Genomic DNA, 11,740 nt, shown 5'->3' on the forward strand with positions numbered 1-11,740 from the left:
ACACCATAACAACAGACCAAAAACTGTTCACGTACAGACTCTAAGAAGACCTAAATTACATCAAATACTACTAGTAGGCTACTCTAGATTAAATCTCTCTTGCGTCGTACGCAATCAAGGTGTGGAAGTGAACTAAAAACAATATTGTTAGTGTAAATGCCTTTGAAGGAGAATATATCATTTAAAACTAATCATTTCCCTCAGATAGGCTACAGAAAAGAATGAATGGTGCACTAGGTAAACTGGAGGGACGAATATGACCGAATCCAGAGATACAATGTTTCCCCCTGGCGGTAAAATAAGTCAGTTTACACCACAGTCACACGCAAAATCAGTAGCGGTTTTTGGCACGGGCGAAGCAGGCAGCAGCCCGGAGCGGCATGAAGAGAGGGGCGGCAATTTCCCCACCGCGGCACGTCATATGTCAGTGCTGTGGTTGGCGTCCTCTGCTGGCATAAAAAGGTAGTGCGTTCGTGTCCATTGTCGTGCAGTTTACCTGGTGGTGGTGGTGGTGGTGAGGAGGGGGGGGGGGGGCGGGGGCTAGCCAAATGTGCTAGGACCGTCACTGCACGCAATCCGAAACTGCCGTCCACTTTCTCAACTGTTCTTCGAATCCCACGCCCAAGAAGGGTGGAGTTGAACCAGGGACCGGGTGGGGCATTTTAGAGGTGAGTCACCCGGCGCACGTCTGTAGGACTTCATAGCCAATTGAATGCTTAGGTTGTTGCGAGGTGAGGCAAAGCGTTAAAACGTAGAAAGATATTCAGCAGTATCTTGTACTCAAGACTCATACTACCAAACCACTGGTTCATAAGTAGAAGACAAATAGCCACCGTCTGACTCTACATCGACACACAGTAGGCTACTGTTGATCGATTGGCTGTTACAGAATGTCTTATATTAAGCGGAAGAGGTTTCTCACACCAGGTTTTGTCATCAATATCTGCTTATTTTCGGTAAGTAGCCTTCTGTTTTTACTTCAGTTAAGTTTGCGTGACTGTGAATACTAAGTTTCAAAGACAATTTAGAATTTAAACAATAATTATAGAGTATGCCTAAGAAACATTGAGAGGACATTTTGACAAACATAAAACAGCCAACTCAGGATGGCAAAATTAGCATGTGTGAAGTATACAGTACAGACAATTACCAATTACAATTGAAATATTCTCTCCAGCATCTTTTCAGCTATGTTGAGTCCTGCTCCTTCCAACGATCCCTTCAAGTATCAGTACCCCATACTATAGCTGCTGGATATGTCCTTTCTAAAGGTACTACTGTTCCTATACATGTATCCTTCTGATTTACCACATGTTTCTGTGCTCGCAACCCATCATCAGTGATGATTACAGAAATGCATCGTAGTTAACAGATTCAATGTCATAGTCTATGATCCACTTATGTCTGTCGTTATTTGACAGTCACCACAATTGTTGTTGTTTTCTTTTGGTTTATTAGTTGACATGGACCGCTGCAAAACGTTTGATATCAGTTCGAGTGACCCAGACTTCACAGTTCAAGCAGACGGCACCATCATAACATCACACAATGCCACAGTGCCAGCCAATGGGAGGATATTCTCTCTACGTTACCCAGACCCTAGTGGTCAGATGGCTGTGATGGATGTCTATCTCGTCCGTAGTACAAATGAGGTGATTGACAGTTTCATTGTTGATGGAGAGTTACAGTTTCAAATAGTACAAATGTGTTACGTGAGGAATCTTCTGCTGCCTATCTTAGGTAGAAAACAATGGGGTTCTGAGGCGTTCCAAGAGAAGATGGAGCCCAATACCCTTTAACATCATAGAAAATGATGTGCCACCATTTCCAAAAGATGTAGATCTGGTAAGACAGTGGCTACTACTGCTTTTTTACTACAACTATTAATTTGATCTATATTCTGCTCCATGTTCTACTATATTCTCACACTCACAGGTACTGTATGGGGCAAAACAAACTCATAGACACACCCTTGAAAAATACACAAACACAGGAACCAAAGCCATTGGGTGGTGGATGCATGTGTTGTAACTTGCCTCAAGGTCCTATATACTGTGGGAGCTTTTCAATCTTTTCACAAAAACCTACCGTCCAAAGGAAGATGGGTTTTGAACGATAGATATTGATTTTGAAATTGAAAGTGTGTATTACACTTTAAAAACGCCAGTACTGAATAGATATGATGACACTGAGTTGTTTGGGGTTTGCCGGTATAGGTTGGATCTGACTCCGCGGCTATGTACAATGTGTACTACACTATCAGTGGGCCGGGAGTTGACGAGCACCCCAGGGGATTGTTCAGTGTCGACAGGAACTCAGGGTTGCTGAGGGTGCATCAGCCTGTGGATCGGGAGGAGTTTCCAAAGTTCACAGTAAGTACGAGGATTAAAGATGAGTATGATCACCTAGTCACCATCAGTCATCCTAATGTTTTTTATATTCTGTGAAGAAGGCCTTGTACGACTATGAATCTGAGCCACTCAAATCTGTCATAAGAATCCAAAATATCCATCACAGCCTAAGAATTATTCTGTTCTATGAACAAAGTCCAACATGCTGTGTTTGACCTTTCGAGTCACTTCACTGACAATTACCCGTGCTGCTAATCACATCAGATGACAGTTTGCCATGTTATATTTATGTCTGTATTTTTTATTTTGTCTACTGAAAAGGACATTCTGCTTAGGTTGAATATCATAATGTCCATAACTGAAACTTCATGTCTTGTCTCTGGCCAGTTCCAAGCCAATGTATTCGACAGACTGACCAACGCGCAAACAGACCTGCCTTTGCCAATCACAGTGAACGTAGATGACGTGAACGACAACAAGCCAACTTTCACCGGCTCACTGCAGTTCTCTGTACTAGAGCAAAGCAAGCCAGGTGAGAGTGTTTGGCAGGGCGCTCCTGTTCCCATTAAACACCTCCAAATAAACCACGTACAGTATATTTAGAGCGTGAACGTTCCTTAAAACCCGAGTTGGGTGTTTGGCATTGTAGGTGTGGTGGTGGGGCAGATTAAGGCCACGGACAGAGACCAGGAGGGTACGGACCACACCAAGATCCGCTACTCCCTCAAATCCGCCAATGACCTGTTCTCCATCAACCCAGAGACCGGCGTCATCAGCACCGTCTCCTCCAATCTGAACAGGGAGGTCAGTACCCCCCCGCGCCTTCGGCCTCCACCCAGCCTCTCTCAGCACCACCATGGTATCTCCACCTGAGGCTCTGTAGATTGTAACCAACACTGCAATGGAATCTTTGTTTTCCTTCTCCAGGTGAAAGACACTCATCTGGCCATAGTTGAAATCCGGGACATGGGCGGAGCACCAAACGGCCTGTTCAGTACCGGCACTGCCACCATCACTTTGGGGGATGTGAACAACAATCCGCCCACTTTCACCAAGCCATCGGTACGTGGTGATGGTGGAGGTTGATAGCGGATGGGAAAACAGACAGTTGATACGTATTGATAAGTTATCTGACACAATGCCACTCTTTATATGAAGTGTGATCATTCACGTTCATTTGACTTCAGTTGACCTTGTGTGTTGCCTGTAGTACACTTTGGACGTCATGGAGAACCTGGGACAACGTCTCCTCCTCCGCATCCCTGTCGAGGACAAGGACCTGGTGAACACACCCAACTGGAACTCTGAGTTTGTCATCACTAAGGGCAATGAAAATGGTAACTTCAAGATCGAAAGAGACCCGAAAACGAACGAAGGCCTTCTTTACCTGACCAAGGTGAGTTCCTCACCAACGCATATTGTTCACTGAACAGGATTTACAGATTCCTGATCTTGCTGTATTTCTACAAGCAAGATACATTACTTAAGTGATATGATATCATGTCCATTGTTGTCTGAGACATGGACTTTGCATGTGAACTTCCTCCTTTTGTTCCTCCAGCCTTTAGACTATGAAGCCGCCAAGATCTTAAAGCTGGAGGTGATGGCAAAGAACCAGGCTAATCTGACTGGCACCACGGCATCCTGGCACTCCATCCCCGTGGACGTCAACGTGGGGAACGAGGACGAGGGGCCGGAGTTCAGCGCTCCCACCATGCGCATCAGCGTCAAGGAGAACACATCTAATGGAACCCTCCTGGGGACCTACGCCGCCAGCGACCCCGAGACCAAGAGCAGTGCTGGCATCAAGTAAGCCCTGTCAGATTCTCCCCATGTCTCCAATCCTCCTTGCGTGGCTGTCATTTGTGGATCCCAACACAAGATGGTGGTACAGCTCTGCAACAAGAAATAAAAAAAATCCCTATCTGAAGCATTTAAAGGGCAGTCAAAATCAATTCCTTCGAAACTACTTTAATATACCTGCATGTTTTGCTTCTCTTCTCTCCCAGGTACTATAAGGTTGTCGACCCAGGGTCCTGGATCAGTGTGGATGAAAACAGTGGTCAGCTGAAGGTGGCCAACACTATAGACAGGGAGTCCAACTACGTTCACGGTGGCTTGTACAATGTCACCATGAAGGCTGTGGATGCCAGTAAGTCCATGTTGTACTTAACAACTGCTCCTTTTTCCACATGATTTCATACCAATCACTCCAAAGTCCCTTTCACGGCTTCAGATACCAGATAGAGAATAAAAGTCAGATTTTAGTTTATGACTTTTCCTGATTATCTGACTCATTTCTGTTTGTATTGCACGGACCAACTTAATTAGATAAGTCACAGAGCTGGTTCTACAATCATGTCAGAGGGCCATAATTATAGCTTAGTCATGCTGCTACAGAGGACTATGTTTTTACCTTGAGGCAATGTTAGTAGGATGTTCTGGCGCACCTTAAATTGTCCGAGTGTACCCTGAGTGCCCTGGGTGTGTACGTAACAGATTGGGAAAGAGAGAAAGGAACATGGAGAGTGAAAGATAGATTACTCACTGTTTACCCAAAAGAGACAGTGACTTCAGAGAGAAACATGAGACATTCTCAGACAACACCTGTAACCACCCATGACAGCCGTTTAGTGTTGTCATGACACATACAGTATCCTCTCTCAGCAAGTGTTTCCAACGGCGGGGCACATGTTCCGGGACGCTTCCCTGACCTGAGTTATCTTCTGCCGTGTTTCAGGTGGCAAGACCGGCTCGGGGATGGTGATTCTCGAGGTGGTGGACGTGAACGACCACACTCCTGAGCTGCCTTCCGCCCAGATGGTTGTGTGCGAGAAGAGCGGTGAGCTGGGCTCCACGCTGGCGGTGGCCGAGGATAAAGACGGACCTCCCTACTCCTCCCCCTTCAGCTTCCAGCTGGGGGCCAAGAATGACGGGAAATGGGCTGTGAAGAGGTTTAATGGTGTGTGGTGACGAGGATTCTCACTGTGTTCTACTACTGTCCACATGCTGCTCGCTATCGTTGTCTGTCTACTGTAGGAACGGAGAAACTACAACTCACTTTTTACACATTTTTAGATTTGAGATAGCATTCGCAGCCTCACCAAAATCGGAAATGTTGTCCCTAAGCCGATTTGGATTGTCAGAATGCCTGTTAAACTGCGTATGCCCCACTTCTCCACTTTAGATACTGCTGCCACACTGGTTCAGACCAGGGAGCTCTCTACGGGCATCTACGAAGTCCCCCTGGTGGTGAAAGACCTGCAGGGCATGGGAGAGGAACAGACGGTCTCCATCCGGGTGTGTCGCTGCAGGAGCGGAGCCTGCGTGGCCCAGCAGAACTCCACCACCCTGGGAGGGTGGGCCATCCTGGCCATGCTGCTACCTCTGGCCCTCCTCACCCTGCTCTGTGAGTCCCCCTCCGCCATCCTCTCCTCCTCACCGTGCTACACCACAGACACACGTTTTCCAGGGAGGGATTACTTGTCGGGATTGAGGTTTTATTGTACTGTCAAATAAATAAATATTGACCTTAACAAGTACAAAACAAATTATGACACATATACACTTATAATAAGAGTATGCATTGTCTGAAGGAAGACTGGAACCATTAAATGTCTATATAAAATGTATACTGAATGTACATTATGCAGTATGTGTCAAAGCAGAAGTGATTCAGTAGGGTTTTGAGAAGGAGCGAATCACTCAGAAAACGAATGCATCAACCAGTAGTGGCTTCTGGAGCCATGCTTTTACAGAGCTGTTTAACTTAATGTCTTTGTCTCTCCGTCAATGGCAGGTGTGGTGCTGGCATTGGTCTGTGTGACTAAAGATGAGAACAAACAGATGGATGATATGGGCGACAGTGGCGGGGTCCTCCTCAAGTCTAACACGGAGGCTCCGGGGGACCAGCTGGTAAGATCCTCATGTTGAAAGAACCAGGAAGGGATATCATACTGTATCCTACTGCTTACAGACCTCATTTTTTCATTCTATTTCTTCTTTTTGGTGACATGCATCTCCTCAGGATTCCAATCTCATTATTGTTCCTGCGTCTGCGACTGCTGACATACCCGGTAAAGGTTCCATGGCCGACGCGGGATTCAGAGACAGCAAAATCTCGGTAGCCAAGGGAGGGGTTCTGAACGCCCAACAGAACTTGCTCCACCAGTCCAGTGGCCTTTTGTTCAACGATTCGCACAACAGCTTCTCTCCTAGCCAGTACAATGGTGGAGGCCAATATGGAGGAGGACAGTTTTTCGCTGGTGATAATCTCGCTATGGATAACACTGGTCGCTTCCACCAGTTGACAGACTCTGCTGCAAACCACACCTGGCAAACCAACGGACGCTTATTACAAAAGGTAATATATATTACTACAGCTAATCCTGAGCTTAAACTCATCTTGTCAATGACACTAACCTAAACCTAGACAGGAGATTGTTCAACAAAGGTCAATATCACAGCTCCCTACTTAATAAAAAGATAAAGTCTCACATGCTAGACATGCAGCCATTTTTTCTCCAAGGTTTAATATTTCTCTTCCCTCGTGGTGAGAGCACTGTCAATTCTTCCATGTAATCTCGTCTGGCCCCTTCTGTAAACGTTCATATGTCTTATCTTGCCAGTGTAAGGTTTATCTGTGTAATACCCTGTGTAATATCTGTCTGTGAAATATCCTGTTCTGGATGCTACAGTAATACCACCAAACTTAATATCCTTCTTCCCACTGGCCTGTGTTTCCCACCCTGTAGAAGCTGACGTACCTAGGGACCATGGAAGAGGAGCGCTACGCGGATGACATCCTGCATGCGTATGGCTTCGAGGGAGTGGGCTCACAGGCCGGCTCTGTGGGTTGCTGCAGTGACCAGGGTAACCAAGACAACCTGGACTTTCTCAACACTCTGGGGCCTAAGTTCCAGACCTTGGCAGAGGCCTGCACCAAGAAATGAACAATGAGCACTGAGTGATACTTGAATTACAGCCGTGAATGACCCCGCAATGTCAGAGGTCATTGTGGGATCATCACACTGAACTGCTATGGATGCTCGTTGTAGTCGTACTGGATTTGCACTGGATTTTATGTTTGGGATACTTGCGTATTCTGTGGCAAAGGGTTGGTTGGTATTTTATAGCTTTTTGGCCTTTTTGCTAACCTTTTTAGTAGTGTTATAAGAGTAAATTGGTGTGTGGTATTTAAGAATAGGTTTCTCCCATGTTTTAATAAGATGAAGTTTGGGCACATGAATTGTAATGTATTAGAATGGTTGTCATATTACTGGTTTATTGAGGGTTTAGAAAGCAAAATGTGCCAAGCCATTTAGACAAGAAGACTGTAAGTGCACAATTGATAGTCTACTGTTATTTGTATTATCATGGCCATAATCTCTCACACACACGAGATGGTGTTTTGCTGCCTCCACCACCCCACCCTTTACCTTGTGGTTCTGTTGTACTCTGTCAGGTGGAGGGCTGGATGTTATACAGCTCTCTGTCATTGTTTTAGCACGGGTACTGTAAAACTTCTGCAAGTAGAGCACTTTTTGAAGCAGAACCATACCAATGAAGATGAATACCTGAAAAGAAGTGTTCAATTAATACTTCAGTCAGCGGACTGCCCTTCTGCAACAGTTCTAATTGTGATAATATGTGGAATATGATCACCCAACTATATATTTTTATCTATAGTACATGTACAGTATTTCTATTGATGGTTTTGAGCTGTTTGACAGAAAATAAATTGTTTTGTGTTCCCTTCTCATATTTAAACTTTATTCGGTTAAGTATGAACATTTTAGAGAGGAGAATTGTACATCATGTGTGTACTTGCCTGTGTGTGTATGAGAGAGTATAATTATGTGCAGGCGTTACCAGGGAGCCTGTTTACACAGGTAGATAAACAGTAGAGTATGTGGTGAATCATTTACAGGGTGTGGCTCGCACTTGTGCTTACCCAGTGTCCAATGACCATAATGCAGTTGGAGTGTGAGAGAGAAGCAAGAACGCGGAGAGCTGAGAGGAACTCTAGTGTTATTCGTGTTCCACCACACACCTTTCCCCCTTCAGGTGGACTTCCAGCAGCATTTTAAAGGTTGCGAATTCCCAACAAACCTATTAGGACTACCCTCCTAACAAAACAACAGCCCTTTCCTTCCACCTATAAATAACACACATCTAGGATGTACAATATGAATGCAGTACACAACTACACTATAAAATCCATGATCTCAATGATAATATTGACACCCCAGCGTGGCAGCCTTTTCAGCAGCACTTCCTGCCTCCTCTTGTCACTTCCTGTGTCTTCCTGTCACTTCCTGTCTGAAGTACAACGTAGGCTCTTGGGAACCCTTTTGACACTGCCAGGAAACTGCAATAAGAAAGATGAATCAGTACCTTCAAACACCAATCTTTAAATGGCAACAAATGAATATACACAACAAACACAGCAACGTAGTGTTGTACAAGTATTTATGTGTAAAGTATTAAACGTGAAAACTTATAGTTGGCAAACCCATCCAATTATGTGGCCCGGAGGGAATAAATAGCCCTCTGTGATACACAGTAACCATGCTAGAATGAGATTACCAAGCACACCAGTTAACCTTTTAACCAAATCCTCTTAAGATTCTACCTAGAACTAGCCTTCGGCAGAGCAATATGACATGTGCACTGTAACTCTGAAATCAGTATTCTGTCCAGAGCCTTGGGTAGAGCCTTCTAGTTTCAGTTAAAGATAAATTAGATTTTGGGTCTTGTCTGATTACCATTCAGAATGATACCAGTGAACTGCCCAGCAGAGGATTTAGCTCAGCTAATACTGTTTCAAATATACTGTATCCTCAGAAATAGGTATAGATATGATATTTCTTAAGCTGATTCATTTAGTACACAAGCTGTTAGTAAAATGAATGGGTCCATATCTGTCATTCTATGGGGGATAAATATCAATGATGTTAGTGGACAGACAATGGCAATGGACATGAACAGACATGGATTATCTGAATGAAAATGACGTCTCTCATAATGATCAAACAGTGCAGTGTGTTGAAAAATACAACGATGACATCAACAAAGATTACTGCGACTGTCAAACTTATGAGAATGTGTTGCAATGGGAGGGGTCTTTCATGTGAGCATTGCTAGAGAGTAGTGAGAAGTCACATCAAGGATTTTTGTTCAAATTCCCATTGGGGCCAATTAGTATTATCTTGAAGTCAGCACACTCCGGTTTCAATCCTCAAAAATGACTTCACTGCTTCTGTGTTCAGAAATAATAGAAACGTGCAGCTGACCCACATACAGTGTACTAATAAACCTAAATATGATCTATATTTACATTTTAATATTCCATCATTCATGGGTGATGCAATAGCTATGCTACTATATAAAGAAATATGGAATTCTTGCACATTTTCAATAATTTAAGAGCATCATAGTCTACTAACTCTACTCTCCTTCATATAAGATCATAAATCTAGTAAATATACATAATGTGTCATGTCCCCTCACCTCGCATGTAACCACCTCACATTCCCATGGAGGCCTTGTTGTCACGGTTTCCTGGTTACAGTCGATCAACATTGGACTTAGTCCGTAGCACCACCCATCTGGTGCTAAATATTCCACCTATGGTCAGAATGATCACCTCATAGGTGACAGGGTGAAGGGATAGTGCCACAGACATACAAACAACCAACATGCTTCCTGATGTTTTGGTCTCAAACTTTATATTTGTTGTTTTCCCATTAATAATTTGTATAAAAACTTAACAAAATCATTGAATACTTTTATTGTACTTTCAATCCCTATGGCAATAGATTGAATGTTTATTTACTGTAGCATGAGAACATTTCAGACCAAAAATGAACTTACAGTAAAAAATAAAAAAATTAAAAAAAAGACTTAAATAACTGAAAGTCTTGAAAGAATTCATTTAAAGGGCATGAAGGGCCACCGCCAAGCGATGCCATTGGCAAGTTATGTAATTCATTTACTCGGTCTGTCCACTCTTATCGCTGCTTGAGCCATCGCTCCCAGTCACTCTTTTAAAGACGCAATTAATTCCAAAGCGGCAGCGTGAAATTAATTTATTGCTTGTAATTAGTTTTCTGCGTACTCTGAAAACAATCTCCAGAGATATCCTGCGTTCTCTCTCTCCGCAGGAAACTCTGATGGCAGTTGGCCACATCAGAGACCAATACGGAGATGCTCTTAGAACAGCTAAGTGTCTGGAACACTCTCAAACTAGGGTCTATGAAGACCACACCTATCTGCTGCACGTATACACTACAGTATTTTCTATACAGCATTGACAACATCACATAAATGTATACGGTAGACACGTGTGGTCTTCTCACTGCATGGCCTTCCAATCTAAAACAGTAGGTGTCACTCTTGCCTCTTTCCTGGCTCTTCTCTCAGGGTAGAGGGAGTCTTCTGGTCATTTCGATAGTCTCACTGGTTCTGGAGTTGAAACTGGAGCACACAAACTAGCTTTGTCCTTTGTCCACATCCGTACTTCACTTTTCAGTAGATACCGCAGGAGTGCCGACACAGAAGCGCAACAGATCTGTGTATGTCTGCTTTTGTACCGTCATCTCCACAGTTGACTCTCCTGTCCCATGTACGGTAGTGGGTAGCTGGAAATACTATACATGATGGCAGTGACACTGGATGTGGTATACTGTACTGTTTCAGAAGTAATTTGTAACAGAACAAACTAAATCTTTGCTTGGTGCATTGTTGCCAGAAGTGTCTATATACGTTCAACGTCTTTGAGTGAACTTTACATAACAAATGAAGACATATGTCACATCAGTTGACTTACACATTGCCAACATGTGATAAATGTGCCCACCAATGATGTTTAGCATTTTAATACTGACCGGAATATTATGGAACCCCCACCACCACCACATAAAAGAAATAGACACAATCGGTTGCTTGATTCTCTCATTAAGGTCTCAGTCCCAATGTCTCGCTTTCTGCTTAAAATAGCGGTGGGTGTGGCCAGATTCATATCTACACGTGTAGGCTTACTGGTGATGATTAATGGGCTGCAAGTGAGCACACAGTTAATGATGCAAGGCAGTCCAAGACTCAAAACACAAACCGTGTCTAAAATATCCTTTAAAGTGAGTATGAAAGAAATGTGTTTCCTAAACAGAGAATATACATTTATTTGGCGACATTTTAGTTCTTTGTCAAGAGCAGTGGCCTACAGACCAAGATGGATACTTTTATGAGGGTGATGCATTGTAAATGCTGCCACATGGAGGCCTAGAGTAAGACTGACAATTAAAGAGAAACAACTAGCCTACATCTGATGATGGAATGTTCCATTAGTAAACATGTCAGATGTTATGCCATTTGCTGTGTGAGTATTG

The 11,740-nt window shown here is 43.7% G+C and overlaps 1 protein-coding gene across 1 annotated transcript; it reads left to right on the plus strand.

Moving 5' to 3' along the window:
* The first annotated feature begins 732 nt into the window (after positions 1-732).
* Positions 733-8,108, plus strand: LOC136958486 (desmocollin 2-like protein). The gene is made up of 16 exons (XM_067252429.1): positions 733-956; positions 1,178-1,271; positions 1,459-1,652; positions 1,741-1,845; positions 2,217-2,372; positions 2,739-2,883; positions 3,001-3,155; positions 3,279-3,413; positions 3,562-3,747; positions 3,913-4,160; positions 4,361-4,503; positions 5,092-5,313; positions 5,539-5,760; positions 6,151-6,266; positions 6,379-6,714; positions 7,106-8,108. The coding sequence occupies exons 1-16, from the start codon at positions 891-893 to the stop codon at positions 7,301-7,303; spliced, it is 2,721 nt and encodes a 906-aa protein (XP_067108530.1). The 5' UTR covers positions 733-890; the 3' UTR covers positions 7,304-8,108.
* The last annotated feature ends 3,632 nt before the right edge of the window (positions 8,109-11,740 follow it).

The sequence above is a fragment of the Osmerus mordax genome, chromosome 16 (assembly GCF_038355195.1).
Source record: "Osmerus mordax isolate fOsmMor3 chromosome 16, fOsmMor3.pri, whole genome shotgun sequence".
Lineage (NCBI taxonomy): Eukaryota > Metazoa > Chordata > Actinopteri > Osmeriformes > Osmeridae > Osmerus > Osmerus mordax.

Excerpts from the sequence above, each read along its gene's own strand:
- LOC136958486 (XM_067252429.1), top strand. The coding sequence starts at position 891 with ATGTCTTATATTAAGCGGAAGAGGTTTCTCACACCAGGTTTTGTCATC. Across the intron at positions 957-1,177 it reads TCAATATCTGCTTATTTTCG|CATCTTTTCAGCTATGTTGA; the intron begins GTAAGTAGCCTT and ends TATTCTCTCCAG. Across the intron at positions 1,653-1,740 it reads TCGTCCGTAGTACAAATGAG|GTAGAAAACAATGGGGTTCT; the intron begins GTGATTGACAGT and ends TGCCTATCTTAG.